The sequence below is a fragment of the Pinus tabuliformis genome, chromosome 9, assembly GCF_031772625.1.
Source record: "Pinus tabuliformis cultivar Carrire ecotype Pingquan chromosome 9, CPIR1, whole genome shotgun sequence".
Taxonomy (NCBI): domain Eukaryota; kingdom Viridiplantae; phylum Streptophyta; class Pinopsida; order Pinales; family Pinaceae; genus Pinus; species Pinus tabuliformis.
Genome location: NC_142307.1, coordinates 27163162 through 27182892, shown reverse-complemented (window position 1 = coordinate 27182892; position 19731 = coordinate 27163162). Strand labels below are relative to the sequence as shown.

The window sequence follows — 19731 nt, the reverse complement described above, 5'->3', positions numbered from 1 at the left end:
TACCATTTAACATATTTTACATGGCTTACCAATGTCCCAAAACAACGTTCAACGTATGGCATACCAAAACAGCTTTAATACAATGCCAAACAGTGTGAAGATGCTAGCTAGCGTTAATATAATACCACAAACTTTAGGCTAGCGTTAAAAAACTTCAGCACATTTCAGCGTAGCTTTTCATGTATAATTGATTTAAAATAAAAAATCGTACCCAGCTTTGCCCGGTAAAATGACCATATCAACGTAGCTTTTCATGCACAATCGATTTAAAATAAAAATCGTTTCCAGACACTCGGCCTCCTTGTAATCAAACGAGCATCCAACACTTGAAACCTGTCAATCCCACACGCTTTCTGCAAGATTGGCATACGTTCGGAGTCCTCGCCAGCTCTTCGGAAGACGCACCAGCAGAATTCCCATCATCTGAGGATGACCCAACAACTCCAGCAAGGTTTCGAAACAATGTGTGAATGATTCGTTCAACGCAAAGAAACAAAGGGTGGATTGGTTTGTTCAACGCAGTGAAACAATTCAAACGTTATGATGTTGCTTCTTTCAACAGTGCGTTAGACAGTGGCAGCGATCATGGAGGGGACAAAGAGCGTAGTACGCAGTGGACAGAAAGCAGTAGGCAGTGGACAGAGAGCAATAGGCAAGAGGGAGTTACAACTATTTTGGGAGCTGACTCTGATACCATGTCAGGCCAGGCAGTAACTCCTGAAAGCAAAAATGATTCGTATGTTTATTCCTTCAGGTTGGTCTTCATTATATACATGAGGGAGAGATTGTTCACTTCATCTCCCGATGACTGTTCACATTACTTATTTATTTATTTACATTATGTTCACCCAATCCTAATGATTAGGTGTCAACAAAGTTGAACATATCAAATCGAGATTTTGTTTGAGTGATGGGTACATCTTTACTAGGGTTATGACAAAGGAGTTCAATGATCAATGCCACCAACATTGAGGTATATAGAGGGCTTGGTCCTCTTAATTAAATGCTAGTCCTATACCTTCATACATGACAAACTCTAATGGAAACGTTGCATTGCTCCCAATCTTGAAATCCTGAAAACTATTAAGTCTGTTGGATTTTGAGTGGGATCTAAAATTCTACTTTCTCCATATGGAACCTGATGAGGTCGAAACTTGTAACAAACATAATAATAATAAATAATGCACCTAAGTCACCTGACACGAAGGACACAAGGATTCAGGTGTCTGACACAAACACATTATATATTATCTTTATATATATATATATAACATACATATATTAAAAATTAGATATTTCTTACGCAAATTCTCATTCATGATACGAATTCATTGATTCAAACATAGATCTTCATCTAGATGTAAGTTTTACAAAGTAATATTATGCATACAAATACAATTGTGACATAAATGATAAATCATGATTCATAATACATATTCATCAATGATCCAATAGGAGAAAGACAAGACACTGTAGTTTTCTCATTAAGTCATCAAAATCACAATGTGTACAGTGTTACATAGGTAGTATCAATGCCAATGGAAAATCGAAATAGCAAATACAAAACAACTACAAGACTGAAAGCAATAGGTAGCTCATGAGTCATCAATCCTTATCATCAAAGTCAGCGTCATTGTACTCATCATCATGGTTACCACTGCTCTCCTCCGCTGCATCCTCCTCCTCTATATCCATTGTCATCTCTCCATCTGTTGGTGTGGAGGATGACCCCTCTATAGTATCACCATCATCAAAAGTAACAGGCTCTAACATTGGGTCATTAAGATCCATGTTTACCAATGCCAATTCAACTCTGTTGTCGAAACCGATATCATCAGGAAAGACATCCCACATCTTTGTCTTTCCCTTCAACCACTCATCCCTCTGCCTGTAAATAAAACGAAGGTTGGCATGTACATACACCATTGTCTCTGCCCTGGACTGCTCAAGCCTACTCTTCTTGACACTATACAAATTCTCATATGTGCTCCAATTCCTCTTGCAATAAGAGGATGAAGTCACTTGAGAAAGGAGCCTCATGGCTAACTGCTGTAGAGGAGGGCTTGTTGCCCCATGAGTTTCCCACCAAGAATAGGGCTTCTTAGCCCCCCTGTCTCTAATCACATCATATCCTGCAAATCAACCAGTGTCAGTGGAAAACTCTGCAAAGGCATCCTCGATGTCATCAAGGGGTGCTCTATCCTGAAAAATCCACCTCAATGCAGCTTTCCTCCCCTGTGAAATTTCCCCATCCATGTGAGGATGGAATCTACGGGAAGGTCCACCATTCAACCACTCATGGTGGTAGTGTCTTGGGTTCAATGAGTAGGCCAAACAATGTAAAAGTGTGCAATTCTTGTCGCATCCGTTGACAAGAATATCCTGTATGGTGGTGAAGAAGGCCTCTGATGATGTTTCATACTCGGGGCACTCACTCTGTAAAATAATGCTCGTCACATACTCAATCATGGAATGGCATCCCTCATAAACCTCTCGTAGGATGGGTTGGTCTGTATCTGCAAATTGTAGCAAAGAAATGATAGGGTCCATGATGATGTGATCATTTACTAACACCTGCGGGTTTTGGTCTAACAACAATCATGATTCCCAACAAGTGGTATAAGAGAGTAGGTCACGAGTTAGATACACCCAACTCGCGTTGGGGGGGGGGGGAGATTGTTGGACATTGGATAAACCAACACTCCCGTGTGTTTCACAACATGGACTAACCGCCTCTCGTGGATCCTTATCTCTGGTGATGCGATCATTGTCTAACACCTGCGGGTTTTGGTCTAACGACAATTGTGATTCCCAACAGATACTACCAAGTATGGATAAGATTGAAAGACAACAAAAAATGCATTTTGAACACATAAAGGTCATTACGAGATTAAAGTAATGCCTTTTGGGTTAACCAATGCACCAACAACATTCCAAGCTACTATGAGCGAGCTACTCTGTCCATATCTAAGGAACTTTGTGTTAGTGTTCTTTGATGACATTTTAATTTATAGTAAAACATGGAAGGAGCACCTACAACATTTGGAGCAAGTTCTTTCTATATTAGAATAGTATCAGTTCTATGCCAAGAAGTCCAAATGCACTTTTGGGAAAGAAGAAGTAGAGTATCTCGGACATATAATATCCAAGGATGGAGTAAAAGTAGATCCTAATAAGATCAAGGCTATAAAGGAATGGCCCAAACCAGTTAATATCTCAAAGCTAAGAGGATTCTTAGGATTGATTGGGTATTGTTGTCGCGCGGATTGGCACGACAACGCTCGGACCGGGGGCTGTCACTCTGATCCCCGATCCCTCCGTTTAAGCCCGTCTCCCGCGGCTAAGGGGGGTAGACCCTGCGAGATGATGAGACCAACTGTCGACCAGTTGGTTGGGAGACACGAGACACGATAGCACTAAAATGGATTTGAAGTTAAAAGACCAGTGCCTTAAGAGATTTTTTAATGAAATGATTACTTGTTAAATGAGATAAAAACGTTAACCGTGAACAGCAATCATTTGTCATCAGCTAAATCATAATGCTCAAAACGATATCTGGCAACTGAAAATTTAGAAAGATGAATGCTTTAAACCACCACGAATCATAAACCATTAACTAGATATCAATTTCGCATCTCGGCTTGAAAAATTTAGATCTCAGCATGAAAGATATGACAATTCCCGAAAATAACTGAATCCTAAAAAAATTCCACAAAATTTTTATATTTTTTCGATTTTTTTATTTTTATTTTTAAATAAAATCTAAAAAATTTATCAAATAAATCTAAAGAAAACTTGAACTAAAATTAATCTAAGTTAAACTAAAATCTAAAAAATTATAAATGAGAACTTAGCTAAAAATTAAAACTAAATCTAAAATCTAAAGAAATAAAATGAATCTTTTTATTTTTTATTTTTCATAACAAATCAAAAATCTAATTTAAAATCTAAATTTAAAATATAAAACTAACACATAAATCAAATCTAAATAAACAAAATAAAGTCTAATTAAAACAAAACCTAAAACATATACATTTTTATTTTTATTTTTTTTGATCTTTTTTGAAATTACAATTAAAAGAAATGAAACTATTCTAAAAGAATTAAAATCTAAAAAAAATGAAATACGTAACTATAAAAAAAAAACTATCACAAAACTAAAAAATTAAATTTGAAATTAAAGCTACAATCTATAACGCATATACAAACTAAAACTAAAAAAAAGATCGAATACGTAATTAGACCTAAACAAAAGAAAGGAAAAATCGATTTTTAAACTTTATCAAACCTACGCTATGAAGCCCACACACTATATCAAGACGTGAAATCGTTGTGTTTGCAGGTCCGCGTGGATATGGAAGGACGCAGCTAGCAGGCGGAGAGGGTTACGCACGCAGGTGTAGTTTTGAGGTTTGACGGCGGAAGAGAAATACCCACGCTGGATGGCAGACATACGCCCCTCAACACACGTTGCTTGAACTGGAGCTGATGGCGGGTCAGCGATGCGGACTGGCAGTGCAATACCCATGTTCTTGCTGCTCTAACGTGCCTGATGAAACTGGAGCCTCCATGCAATATACCCACCGCTGTTTCACTTGAACGCTGGACGCAGCGAGTAAGCGATTTGCCCAGGCAATGCCCTACGGCCTCAGATCAACTAAATGAGTGAATCTTTCATTGATTTGCCCGTATTATACTGCAGGTTGAGGCTTCAAATCATGACCACGCGAAGTGTAAGATGTGCAAAATGGTCATTCGTTGGTAACCCGCCTTTTAAAATTTCAGAGAAAATTCGATTTACAGGTTCCCCAATTTGATCAACCCTTGAATAATGAGCAGACAGGGACCACGCTAATTCATTCAATAATTTTTTCTTTCTGGGCATGAACACACATTGACAATATCCGCTTTTTCCTCTTAAACTGAATTGTGTTAACCCTGATGGCGCTCCTGCAATTTGCAAAAAGACAAAACCCTGATAAAAACTGAACAAAAATTTGAAACCCTAATAAAAAAATTATGAAAAGCAGAATCTTGAAAACCCTAGATCAGCTAATTTACAGATTTTTGGCCCCTGAAATGCCAGATTTGACAATAAATTGCAGTAATTTTTTCAATATATCAGAAATTTTTGAACTTCACTATGAACAGAAAGAAAATCTCTAAATGTAAAACAGAAAAGAAACTTCAAATGATTAACCCAGGGAACAATCAGTTGGGCTCTGCACAGAAAGTGCTTGCAGGAGTTGGCTGGTTCAGCCGAGAACTTCCCCAAATGCCCACAAAATTTCCTTCAAAAGATGTTTTCCTGCACATCTCAAGCAACCATCAGCAAAGAGAGAGAGAAAGCTGCTAGATCTCAGGAAATAATGGAGATACCTGCCATTATTTCAGAAACCCTAGCAGCCCTCAAACCCTAGCAGGTGAACAAGATACCTGTGCTCACACTACTCTAAAAACAAGCTATGATAAATGGGTGAAAACTGAAATATGCAGAAAATTAAAGATCTCACAGCAATTCCGGAGAGTAACACCAGCCAGTTTTGAACCCCAAAGTCTTTTTATTAATCAGAAAATCAGATTACAAGAGAGCTTTTCAGTACAGACTCACAGATCAGATGATCTGAAATGACCCCCTAAGACCCTATATAAAGGAAATGATCCCAACGGCTAGTTTTGGGTGATCCATGTAGAACTGATCTCGACCGTTGATGAGGATCAAGACATCTCTTGATCTCATCCGTCGATTTATTAACTTAAAATATTATTATTTTATTAGTTAGGGTTTTTGCTTCATTTTTTAATTTTTTTATTATTTTTTATTATTTTATTATTTTTATTCATTTTTTTTTTTTTTTTTTAATTTATTTTAAGATGGATCATCAAACTAAGCCGTTTGGATCATCACCTAGGACCTAGGACTTAGGACTCATGAGGGGATTTACAACATTTTCAACCCTCAAGACACAATTCATCATGATTTTTACAATTTACATCTCAAAGGGATGAACCCACTTAATACAGACCCTCATAGAACACCCAGTTCTGCGACACAACTATAATCTAGCAGATTGACATATAAGACTCTCCTAAAGTTCTGATGACGAAATCCATCCCGGCTTTGGGGTCAGGTTTGAAGGAAAACTCTGCCGATCCGTGGATCGGTGAGACGAAAAACCTCCCGGGACGCAGATCATCATTAGAAAGTTAGGTCCACCTAGGCAACTTTACAAACATGACTCTGATCTGCTTAGATTATTTACAACTTATACATGCAGACTGGGTTTACAACAAAAATGATCAAGCTGCTGATGATGGCAGGATGGCACGGACATGCTGATCAGGTGCTGCTTCTTTCTGTCAAGAAAAACGGGATGCACTGCATGGGTAGTTGACCAGTAGAGGTCAACATCTGGCTCTACTTGGGGACACGTTGCTGCTTGCAGGAATGTGAGAATCCAGAATCTGCATCCATACAACACAAAAATAAGTAGCGTCAATCCAAAAATCAGCATATACATTAAGCACAGGAAAGAAAAAAAAAAAAAGCTCTTCATTTATTAACTATCTAAAGCAGAAATGAAAATGCGGAAAAACAAGAAGTAGGGTTAGAAATACGATACAAAAGGATGCCCTACGGCATCAGATGTGTTCAATATAGTGCATACTGAGCATTTGCCTGCTTTCAGGCAAATCTGTGGGCTGCTTGTCGGATGTGCCATGTCCAATTTTGCATATGGTAGGACTTTTTCCTATCCGAAAATCAAGCTGCTCACGGCCGTCTGATGTATCAAATCTTCGTCTCATCTTCTTTCTCTTGCGCTTTTTCTTTCTGGCTGGTTGAATTACTGATGACCTGGTACTTTCTGTTTCAAAGCTATCAGATGAAGTATGTAAGATATGCGTGCTATGTCTTTCTTCATCTTGCATCTGATCTTTATCACTTTCAAGTCTATCTGGATCACCCTCAATCAACCATCTTTCAATCGAATCAACAACTTCCCAATAATAAGATGAATCTTGTTGCAGCAAATGAGAAGACTCCTGATCTGTTGATGTTTGCTGGTTTCTCTTATCCTCCACCAGTTGCTGAAAACTTTGAACTTGTATTTTAATGGCATCCATCTGACTAGAGTGTTCAACCTTTGTAGCACTGATTTGTCTGGCATGGTGTTCTTGCATGTCTTTTATTACTTTAACATTCTTTTCCTTTATGTCCATCAAGCAATGCTGCATAAAATTTATTTCTTCTTTATGATTCGCTTGCATGTCAGCCACTTGATTATTATGATTGAACGTCATGATAGTCATTTCCTCATCCATAGTTAATAACTTGTTTTGCATAGAGTCAATTTCCCTATCATGATCAGCTTTCATGGTCACCATATTTTCCTCTAAGACTGACATCTTGCTTTGCATGCTTCTAATTTCTGTTTCATATTTAGTTTTCATGGCCTCAATTTCCTTAGCATGCTGATTTTGTGTGACCTCCAACTCCCTATTACGTTTTTCCAGGTGGGTGCATAAAGTTTTAACATCATTGATAAGACTAGTTTGATTGCTTTCCATATTTCTTACTAGCATCATTAGATCTTGTATAATTTGCTTTTGTTCTTCCCTTTCACTATTATTTGTCCCTGATTTTCCACTATGATGATCTGCAATATTTCCGGTTGATGACACATTCTGATTTTGAGATCTTTCTTCAACAACTGAATTACTTTCTTTCCGTTCAACAATTTTAGAAGGCAATCTGTTTGGATAACCATATCTATCTTTAAAAGCATCAACAATGTCTTCTAAAGAAGTGAAAGAATCCTTAGGAAAACTGTTAAACCAATTTAAAGCATCATCTTCTAAAGTAAGGACAAATAAACGCATTTTGATATCTTCATGATTAAACTGAGGGGATCTGCAATATATGATCATGATGCGATCAAACAAGCCTAGATGTCTTCTAACAGGTATTATCAAAGATTTATTAAAAACTATGCCCATATAACCATACCCCTAACGAATCTTCTAAAGAAGAACTCATTTCGATGGAATGATGAAGCAGAAAAGTGTTTTGAAGATTTGAAGGAAGTTATGTCTAATGCCCCTGTAATGGCAACTCCAGACTTCTCAAAACCATTTGTAATTGGTGTGATGCTTCAGGTTTTGGCATAGGAGCAGTACTAATGCAAGATGGTCACCCAATCGCGTTTGAAAGCAAGAATCTCGATAAGCAAGAACGTCTCAAGTCTACACACAACAAGGAAATGCTTGCTATTATGCATGGATTAGCCAAATGGAGACAATATCTCTTGGGAAGTAAGTTCTTAATACGAATAGATCATAATAGTCTTCAACATCTCCTCCAACAGAAAACACTATCTACAGAACAACAAAAAGGGATTGAAAAAATCGTTGCCTTCAACATGGATATATTACATAAGAAAGGGAAAGATAACATAGTAGCTGATGCTCTATTTAGGAAAGACGAAGAACCTTCATTACTTGCAGTTTCAGTTGTTGTTCTGAATGGCTTAATGAGATTCAAAGTGAATATGCAAAAGATCCAAAAACAAGTTCTATAATCAATAACCTTCCTCAAAATGCAAAATTTGAATGGAAAAACGGTATTCTACAAGGGAAGAATTTATCTGAGCTCAAATTCCAAATTTGAAGCCAAGATTCTCAAAGAGTTGCATGATTCATTGTCAGCCAGACATGTAGGATTCTTTAAAGCCTACTATAATGCATGCCAATCATTCTTCTGGAAGGGAATGCATAATGATACTCAAAAATATGTAGCAAAATGTGATAAATGCCAGAGGAATAAAAATTAAAATATTATGAAACTTGGAATACGTCATCCTTTAAATATGCCAAATCAGAAATGGGAGGAAATATCAATGGACTTTATCGAAGGTTTACCTGTGTCTGATAGTAAGGATAAAATTCTTGTAGTAGTCGATAGACTCACCAAGTATGCTCACTTTATTGAAGTGAGGAAATCAAACTCAACAAAACAAATCGCTGAGATATTTTGCAAAAATGTTTACAAATTACATGGATTTCCCAAGGTCATTGTGAGCGATAAAGATGCCAAATTCAAGGGTAATTTTTGGAAGGAATATTTCAATCATATAGGAACCTACCTCAACATGAGTTCAGCCTACCATCCTCAAACAGATGGCCAAACAGAGGTTGTCAATAAATGTTTAGAAACCTACCTATGTTGTTATGCTACAGACAAATAAAACAAGTGGGCTCAGTGGTTACATCTTGCTGAATGGTGGCACAAATCTACTTACCACATGTCAGCGAAAATGACTCAGTTTCTGTTGATTTTTGGTAGCATCGGATGTGCTCTAGCCTTGAAATTTGGAGGAGAGGCTAAGGCACATGAGATCTCCAAGAACTAGAAATTGTTTTGAGAAATTCCATCCAGATGAGGAGTTATTAAAATAATTAATATTTTTAATGGGTTCCTAAGTCTAAACTTAGGAATATAAAAATATTAATGGGTATTAATAAGGATAAGGGTGAGAAGCTTCTAAGAGACGAGGATCAAGTCTGTTTTAATCTTAGCTGTTGATTAGAGACTTAATCTCGACCATTGATTCATCAATAGGAAAAGTATAGGAGAGGACTTGAGGATCATTTGGAGACATGCCGGCAGATACTCAGTATCCCAAGGAAAATCAATTCTCAAGTAACGGAGATCGATTTCAGAGGGAGAGTTGCAGGGTGGAGGAATAGGAGGGCATCAACAACAGGAAGTGACTGAGGAGGAGGTGACGTAGGGACAATGGGAGACAGCGCAGAGAGAGACGCAGTCCAAAGGAGAGACGTAGCCCTCACGAAGGCTGACGTAGAGGGACACAGAGCCGCTTAAAGCCATGCTGAGCCACACAGAGTGATGCAGAGGTGACGCAGGAGTGGGAGTAGGGTCTCCAAAGTGTCAAAAGGTCTCAAAGGGAAAGTCTCAGGTGTTCTCTTTCAGTTTCTCTATAAAATCATTCCTTGTAAAAGCAATTGTTGTTGAAGATTAATAAAGCCCTCATCTGCTGCACCAGTTTTCCTGCATTGGGTTTTTCCCGGGGACAATTGTCCAAAAACAACTGTGTTGATGTGATTGGTTCTTGTGCATGTATTTTTCTCTGGGTAATTGTGTGGTAACTGCAGTAGAATTTATTTTAATATTTGCTGAAGGGATTTCGTAAATAACTTATTGTGAATAATAAGTAGGTGAAATAAATCAGTTGCTGCAGTAGAATTTCAGTTTAGAAATTTTCACAATTTCGAGCTTTGTACAGTTATGAACCTCCGAAATGAAAGGACTTTGCTATCATCGAGATGAAACTTCTAGCTCTTAAAAACTAGTTAGAAGAAACCCAAAAAGTCGTCCAAACTCTAAAAGAAAATCTAAATAATGCAAGAAATCGTATGAAGCAGCAAGCTGACCAAAACAAAACCGAGAGAGAATTTGAAGTTGGAGAATGGGTATTTGTTAAACTTCAGCCTTACAAGCAATTGTCCTTAAAACAAAAGGGAAAAAACAAATTGGCACCAAGGTTTTATGGACCATACCAGATCAACAAAAAGATCATTCAAGTAACATACAGTTTAAGCCTTTCCAATAAAAGTCATGTTGACAACATTTTCCATGTTTCCTGCCTTAAAAAGGCACTTGGCGAACATCAATCAGCACAAACAACACTTCCAACCTTAGATGACGAAGGAAGGGTCATTCTAGAACCAGAAGGTATCATCTCCATCAGGGAAAAGAAGCTGCAATCACGAGTAATCAAAGAATACCTGATCAAGTGGAAGGACTTACCAGAAAAGGAAGCTTCTTGGGAGATAGAAGTGTTTTGTCAATGGCACCCATCGTTACGTATGCTTTGAGGACAAAGCATCTTTTGAAGAGGAAGGCAATGTTACATAAAAATTAATGAAGTCTGTAATTATTAATTAATCAGGCAAAGGGCATGATCAAAGATCATGGCCATTCATCAAGAGGCACCCAAGGCAGTATTTAAGTCAGGGGCCTCCCACATTTGTAATCATCAATCAGTTCTTTAATAATATATATATATATATGTATTATTTTCAGTGAAATCATAGTTATCCACTCCATACAGTGTGCCAGTGTACTGTCAATAGCTTGTGTGTGTGTGTATCATTCATTACATTATAATATATTTCTATCCCAAATGGATTTTAATCCTATATCCTATTTACATTGGATATTTTATTAGTTATCAAAAGGATGTTTTGTAACAGTCAAGTACCATTTATCGATTTAGCTCTTAGTTTCCATTAGCCTCTTACTATTAAGCCAGAATTAATATTAGTGTATTGTGAAAAATATTATGGTGCACCTCTGTGCTTCTGTCTTATGAAAAAACTGGTTAAGATGTCTGGAGTGGTGATTTGACTGTTTTCTATGCACAGATACACAGGAAAAAGTTGAGAAACCAAAAGAACAAGCCAAAAGCAAACCAAAAATAGCTGTCCACATGAGGGACCTCAAACTTCATCTTGGACCTGAGTTGCGAATTGTTTATCCTTTGATACTGAATTTTGCTGTTAGTGGTGAACTTGAGCTTAGTGGCTTGGCTGATCCGAAGCTCATCAAACCCAAGGGTACTCTTACATTTGAAAATGGAGATGTAAATCTTGTGGCTACTCAGGTAAGTTCTCATTTTACTATATCTATTGCACAATTTTCACATTATTTCTCATGAAAGCAACATGTTTGTTGTAGATCACTACTTGTTCAAGAGGGTTTTCCCATATTTTCTATTCTTGCCAGGTGAGGCTCAAACGAGATCATCCAAATAGAGCCAAATTTGAACCCGAGGAGGGCTTGGATCCAACTTTGGACTTAGCCTTGGTAGGAGCAGATTGGCAGCTGAAGATTCAGGGTCGTGCAAGTAACTGGCAGGACAACTTGGTCGTAACTTCAACACGTTCTGGAGAGCAAGACGTGCTTTCACCTATCGAGGTGTGTATCCCCATTTTTCAGTTTGAAGCATACTACAGAAGATATATGAAATTTTATTTGATAGATCCTCTGGGCATTAAACTGAAGTGATGGAAGAGTCAAACAGGATCTACATAATTTCATAATAAAACAGAGTAGATAAGATCTATAAATCTCTTTATAGTCATATAAGATGTGATATGTGGATACAAAATAAACATATCTCAAATTATATTGTAAATCAGTAAATCTAGTTTGCAAGATACATTGGTTTCCTCTTTTTTTGGGAGATGCTCTAGGCAGTGCTTGTTGCTGTAGTTAATTTTTGTTCTTCCTATTCGTTCCCATTGAGCTATTTTGGTCATTGATAGACATTAAGATCATTTCATTTCATTTCTCTGCCTATGTTTAAAGGAAGATTTCTCCTATATTATAATAACTCGAGAAATCTTCCTACATGTCTGGCTAGGAAATGCATCAATGCATTCATTCCCATGGGTTGAAACTGATGCATTGAGTCATATTTGGGACAATTTAACAAGATATATTTCATCTTCAATTACTTGTTTCCCACATAGGAGACATTTTCATTGTCGTCTTTCCATTTGTTTCCAACAAACCGTTTCAGTTGCCAGGTTATGTGAAGTTTTCCTAATGCTACATATCAATTGTCTTGTGAAGTATGATATGGGATATTCATATTGCAAATATCTCTACTCATGATAAGCATCCACAGGATTTATTTCCTTACAGTAGAACTTCATCTTTCCCTGTAGAAGTTATATTGATAGACACCTAATCCATTAGGGCTATGGCAAGGAATACAAATTGTCATTGGGAGTCCAAGGGACATTGGAAGAAGAATGCAAAGGTCATAAGACCATGTATTTATATATGCATCATTTGCATAAAAATGTAATTCACACTTGTTTTTCATCCCAGTTCATTCAAACAATTAATGTTGTGCATAATCTTGATGTCACCGCTGAAGAGAGACCTCATTCTGATTGTCAGAAATATTCGAATTTCCAAAACCAAATGATGACAGTGATTCAGCTGTCCAATTGATACTGGACTAAAATGATCGAAATATTAAATTTCCAGAAATAAATTTTACAGGCCATGTATGTACTATGGAATAATGAGTATGAACCATAGATGAAAGAGTCTTTGATATCGCATGCTAGTTATCCTCCATTTAGATCCTTTCAATCAATTTATATATAGGGAGGCAAATCAGGCTTTGAGAGTCAACAAATATATATATAATGAAAAGGAGATGTCTGAAAGATGATAACAGACATCATAAAATTAGATATAATGTCTGAAATTCACAAAATTAGATATAATTGGCTTTAGGAAGGGCACTTCTAGGGAAACCCTAATTTTGGTAGCGTGGTCGTATTTTCCCATTCCACATTTTTCACTTCCCTTCACACATAACAAGCCCTATTTCACCATTTCCCTTCTCTGGGTCCACAAGGCACTGGCACACCCCCTCTCCCCTTGTCCACATACCAAGGTCAGTCTTGGAAACGTTTCCCTGAAGGTCGATGCAGCTGAAAAAAAGTAAAAGCATATCATAGCCACACTCAAGAAACAAAAGAAAAATAAAGTTATAAAATGCAAAGCATGACCGGTACATTAAATAATATCACGTGGGAAAAAGTCAAACATGAGCTCTACCCCTTATCATTTTGGGCAATACCTTGGTTCCTAGAGCCACGATGCCCTATCACATCATTAAAGGAACTTATGCACGTCCCAACCCCACCTTTAAGGGGGTAAAAATTGTTATACATCATACACAACATGCTATCTTTCCCTGGATCCCCAAGTAGTAATTCAATGAAAAATCAAAAAAGGAAAAAGGCAAGTAGAGAGGGGTGGAAAAACAAAGGCTGGGATAACTCATGTAACCACGATTTCTCCCTCACATCTATATACCCAATATGTGGGTATCCTTAATGATTGCTATCCTTGTACCCATACCATTAGGATTTGAGACCCTTGTTTCCCATCCATTTCATCATCATTCACATGCCACCTATTAATTGAAGGATGTACCAGGGACTTGTCTTTCCCCTTAGGGGCTAGGAACACCTAATAGGATCATTTATTAACCACTCTTATTTGGGCAGGTAACACTACTTTGAGATCAAAGCCCCAAATTTGAAAGAGAAACCCCATATGAAGTCTCAATGTGCCCTTGACTAACACGCTTGGTTCACTTAGATGCACCAATAATTAATTGTCGTTGTTGGTGAAGATGCAGAGCTGGACATTATGTGTGATTGGCAAGTGGTTTAATCATGGGCTAGGCAACTTAATTGGGGCCTAAGTCCACTAGAGGAGCATATGACACCCTACAGGTGAAGCATTAAGAGCCATGGGACTCCTATCACTTGCAGAGCATCATTTCACTCCACTGGCACCTTCAACACCCAACAGTTTGTACTTTTCCGCACATTATTCATGAGATGATGCACTTGGACCAGTGTGCCCCCATTCGGCTTAGCAGTATATACGGGTTTTGGTCACTAATTTGAGGCGCAAATGAGGTTTGTCTCACTATGGAGACATGGGATGGCTAACACCATCCTATGAGCCCTCAATGTTGGAACATACACAGGCTATTCTATCACCATGAGACCCGTGAGACCCATTTTGTGCCCCAAACACAAAATTTGGGTCCACTTGATGATTTGCGTGTATGTCTAGGGTCCAACTCCTAGTAGATGGTTTTTGGAGCCCTCTTAACTGATATTAGCACAAAGAGCTCAATGCATGCCTCCAAGTGCCCATGCAATGGTGACATCAGCATTTCAACCCTCTTGTGGGTTTATCTTTATGATTTTACATTGGCTATGTGGTTGGCTTGTAACCACACTTAGTTTTTCCCCTCCATTTGACAACTAAGAAGGCTTTAGGGTAATATTAGACTTGATTGGACATGTATAAATAGATGGGAGCTCATTTGAGTCCCCCATCTTCATCACACTTGGAATTTGACCTCTTAAAGGATTTTTGCACTTGTTCCTTTTTGGCTATTGGAGATCTATTGGATGCATTTTGATATTTGGAAGCTATTTTTGGCTATCTTTGGAGCTAATTCTTTGGATAACGGATGCATATACTACGTGTTGTCTTGTAAGTGCTTATTGTTGAATTATTTCTATCTTGAAATTGTCTAATGTATAGAATTGTTGCTTCTAGGTTACGTTATTTTGTGCCCTAATTGCTGAAATTTAATTTTGAATGGCCATCTAGTTGAGTATTGCATATGTTATTCATTTGGCAACGTGTAATGAATGTTCCTAGTGGAGGAAATCTTTAATCTCTCCATCAAACTCCATTTTCTTTTGAAGTGGGTAAATGTCAAAAATTGATACCTAAGGCATCAATTTTTAGCCCCCTTAAAAGGGATCTAGCTTATCTATTTCATTCTTGAATCCTTATGCCTTAAAGAGAAGGAACTAGTCCAAGTCATTGGTGACCAATCCTAAATTTTCTCCCCTAAAATCACTGTTTTAAAGGTTAGGATGAAATTCTAGGGCTTGTAGCAAAATTTTTGGGAAGAGGCTTTTTGGTGATTTGAGAGCTTAAACATCAAGCTTAGTGTCTAGGATACCTATTTAGCAAGTCTGGTGGGTATCCATCCAAATTTCATCCATAAACTCTAGGATGAAAAACCCACCTGCAATTTTGTATAAGATCCATTGCATCTCCTCACCTTCCAATACAATGATTCATTAGTGCAATTGAATAAATAAGCTTGCTAATCAAGGGGAGAAGCGAAAACTTCATAGTGGGTTTCCTTTCCAAACTTGGAGATTTAGACATGCACTGGTGTTACCTCCCTTTGCAAAAGAGGTTAATGAAGGAGCGTATTAGGTGGTTTCAACCTTAAAGGATTGACAGGTCCAAGGTACACCCTTCAAATGGCAGGTGTCATGTGAAATAATGATGGAATGGAGCAGGGACAAATGGAAGGCTCCAAGCCACATGCCATCGTACAAGGGTAGCTATGGTGAGGAAAGCCCACACGTTGGGTATACAAATGTAGGAGGAAGCAATCATGGCACATGAGTTACCCTGATGTTTGTTTTTCCACCCTTTATTTACCTTTTGCCTTTTATTGATTTTTCTTCATTTTACTACTTGGGGCTCAAGGGAATTAGAGCATGATGTGTAAGATATAGCAGTGATTACCCCCTTATGGTAGGGCAGTTCATTGCCCACTAGGGGTTGGGACATCCATGGGTTCCTTGATGCAAGGCACACTCCTAGGGACCCTAGGATCTAGTGAGATGGCCATAATGATGGGAGGTAGAGCTCATGTTTGGCTTTTGCCTATGCACTAAATTTTATTGTCCCGACCATCTTTTGTGTTCTGTGGTACTTTTCTTGTTGTATGTGGCCATATTATGCTTTTATCTTTCCTTTTAGCAACATCAACCTCCAAGGCATCATTCCAGGCCCGACCCAAGGTGTGGACAAGGGGAAGGGGAGGCTAACACCTTGTGGACCAGATGGAAAAATGTGGACTCAGATAGGGAAAATGTGAAAAGGGATTTTAATGAGCAGAGGTGAGTGAGATATATAATATTGGGAAGCGGGACCATGTTGAAATTTGGTACCGGAGGACAGGTGGTTCCCTTAGACTTCGATCTTTGGCCTAGGGAAAAGTGTCCAAAAGAATTTAATTTTTCTCCTAAAGTGACTTTATAATTTTTATAAAGTCAAATCTAATTTAAAAGTGACTTTAAGTGATAAAGTTACTAAAGTCTAATTTTAATGTGACTTTTATAAAGTCAATGAAAAATTAGAAAGGAAAAGTGACTTTGGAAATAAATGACTAAGTGGGTCTTTATTAAAGTGGGGTGAATTAAAAAATAGAAAGTGAGATTTAAATGAGCATTTAATCTCAGGCTTCAGCCCTAGATCTCAATCTATTTCAGCCATTGGATTTAGGGATCACCCAAAAGTCACTTAGGGTTGGATTAAGGGAGGAAAAGGAGGAAAAGATCATTCATTCTTTCATGAGCAGATTGAGAGAAAGAGAGCAAGGGAGATTTCGGACAGGAAGGAAAAGGAGGCAGCAGCTTGGCACACATTCCAAGGCAGCATTTCAGCAAATCCATACAGCTGAATGAGCAAATAGTAAAAGGCAGATTTTTTGGGTACGATTTTCAAGGAGGCGATTTTCTGCACAAAATAGAGGTCTGTCCGTACGGCGGTCCGTACAGTTTGTACGGTCCGGACAGTCCGTACAGTTTGTACGGTCCGGACAGTCCGTACACCCGTACAGCAGTTTTCCAGCTTGACTGTGAGGCCTGAAAATGAGATAAGTTGTAAAGTTTGCTTGCTGAAATTTTTGCTGAAAATTTTTCTCACTGTAAAAGGCATTTTTCATAAATAAGAAAGAGCTCTCGAACTGGTTTTCCCCAAGAGTTGTAGGGGGTTTTTCCAGGGTCACATTGACCAAAAATCACTGTGTTTAAATGTTTTAAATGGCTGTTTGTACCTGCTGATTTTTATTTCTACATTTTCCAGCATTCTGTAAAATTTCCAGAATTTGTGTTTTCAGCAAAAAAAATTATTTTTTCAGTTGTTGAATGTATGGATATGGGAAAGGGCATTTAACTACATGGGAGAAATAAGGTGAAATTGAAAATCGGGGTGGGAAAACAGAAATTTTTACATGGTATCAAAGCTTGAGTGCTTAAGTGCAGTTTGGGACAGCAAGGAAGACAATTACAGCCTGCTGATTTTTCACTCAGAAAATTCCAGCAAGCTGATTTTTCACAAACAACAGTTTTTATCTTTACTACAGCAGTGCTATTTTTCAGTTTTAGGACAGTAGGATGTCATTGGGATTGAGGGTGGAGGATAGGTTGGATGGGCATACAAATTACAGCGTTTGGAAGGAGAGAATGCAGAGTATCTTTGAGGAGGCAGAAGTCTGGGATATCATGGTGCATACCACACAGAACCCTGTTGTTGTGCCTACTGATGCTACTCAGTTGGTTGCTTATAATAAAAAGAACAACAAGGGTAAGAAACTGATTCTAGACGGAATCAAAAACCATTGCATTCCTCATGTGAGAAGAAAGAGCAATGCCCATGAGATGTGGACAGCATTGTCCAATCTCTACCAGACTGCCAATGAAAACCGGAAAATGGTCCTGAAGGAGAAGCTGAAGAACATTAAGATGGGTAATGATAGTGCAGCTGGATATCTCACAAAGATTACTAATGTGAGAGATGAGTTGGCATCAATTAGAGAGGCCATTCAACCCACTGAGTTGGTGCGGATTGCAGTGAATGGCCTCCCCCGTTCATGGATGAACTTTGCTGATGGGGTTTGTGCACGTGAGACCCTTCCCACATGGGAGAGGTTTTGGGATGATTACATTCAGACGGAGATCAGGAAAGGTCAGCTTGGGGCAGCCAAGCCAGTTGAGCAGGATGAGGATGTAGCACTATTAGCAGGAGGCAAGAAAGGCAAAGGGAAGAAGCAGGCTTCCACAAGCAATGGTGGGGGCAAAGGCAAAGGTAAAGGTAAACAAGGTGACACACAGAAGGACTATTCCAAAGTGAAGTGTTGGAATTGTCAAAAGATGGGACACTATGCAGTTGTGTGTCCGAAGAAGAAGAAGAAGAAGAAGGGGAAGAACCAAAACGTGGCAGCTTCAGCGGAGGTTGAGGGCTTTCTAGTTCGTTTTGACCGAGAGTTTGGGTTCACTGCGTATGAGTCCTCTAGTGCAGGATCACCTGCCACACAGGTTCAGAGGGAGCATGCTTTTCCCTCGATTAGCGGAGCATCTTCGGGTATCTGGTATGTGGACAGTGGTGTTTCATGTCACATGACAAGAGTTCGTGAGTACTTCTCAGAGATTTCAGAGAGTGGCACTGATATTGAGGTAGTACTCAGTGATGACAGAGTTGTCAGAGCAGTCGGGGTGGGGAGACTGACATTTCAGAGGGAGTCTAAACCTCCCTTGAAGGTGTCAGATGTTCTTTATGTGCCAGGGATGAGGAAGAACCTCATATCCGTCTCAGCTTTGGAGGACAGAGGATATGAGGTACCGTTCAGGGGAGGACAGGTGTTGATGTATCCCAGGGGCACTCCAGCTGATTCAGCTAGAGTGATAGGTGTACGCCATGCAAAGGTGTACAAGTTTGCATTCCAGTCCCTTGTGGCATTGAGCAGTAGTACCGACAGCAGAGCTAGCAATCCGGAGCTGTGTGAGATTTGGCACCGCAGGATGGGACATATTTATCATGGAGCCTTGAGGACATTGCGGGAGATCACTATAGGTGTGCCAGATTTCAGTACTGATCACTTTGATACTTGCAGAGGATGTGCGATGGGCAAGTTTGCCAAATCCCCTTTTCCCAACAGTGACAGCAGAGCGACTGGGATACTTGATTTGATTCCTTCTGATGTGAGCGGTCGGATGTCTCATCTTTCCTTGAGTGGATATGAGTACTATGTTTTATTCATTGATGATCACTCTAGGAGGACCTGGATTTATTTCTTGAAGACCAAGAGTGAGGTCTTCAAGCGGTTTCAGGAGTTTAGAGCTCTTGTGGAGACACAGACAGGTCGGAAGATCAAGTCCCTGAGGTCAGACAATGGGGGAGAGTACACCCTTGGAGAGTTTCTTGACTATTGTGCGGAGGCAGGCATTAGGAGGGAGTTCACTGTTCCTTACAACCCCCAGCAAAACGGGGTTGCGGAGAGGAAG

The 19731-nt window shown here is 38.8% G+C and overlaps 1 protein-coding gene across 1 annotated transcript in view; it reads left to right on the top strand.

The window, feature by feature from the left end:
• EMB2410 (embryo defective 2410) overlaps positions 1-19731 on the top strand; it is a 541348-nt gene that overhangs the window by 481809 nt on the left and 39808 nt on the right. Inside the window, exons 20-21 of the mRNA XM_089441428.1 lie at positions 11446-11684; positions 11807-11998. Of these exons, the coding sequence (XP_089297554.1) occupies positions 11446-11684; positions 11807-11998 (431 nt within the window). The remainder of the gene's footprint in view (positions 1-11445; positions 11685-11806; positions 11999-19731) is intronic.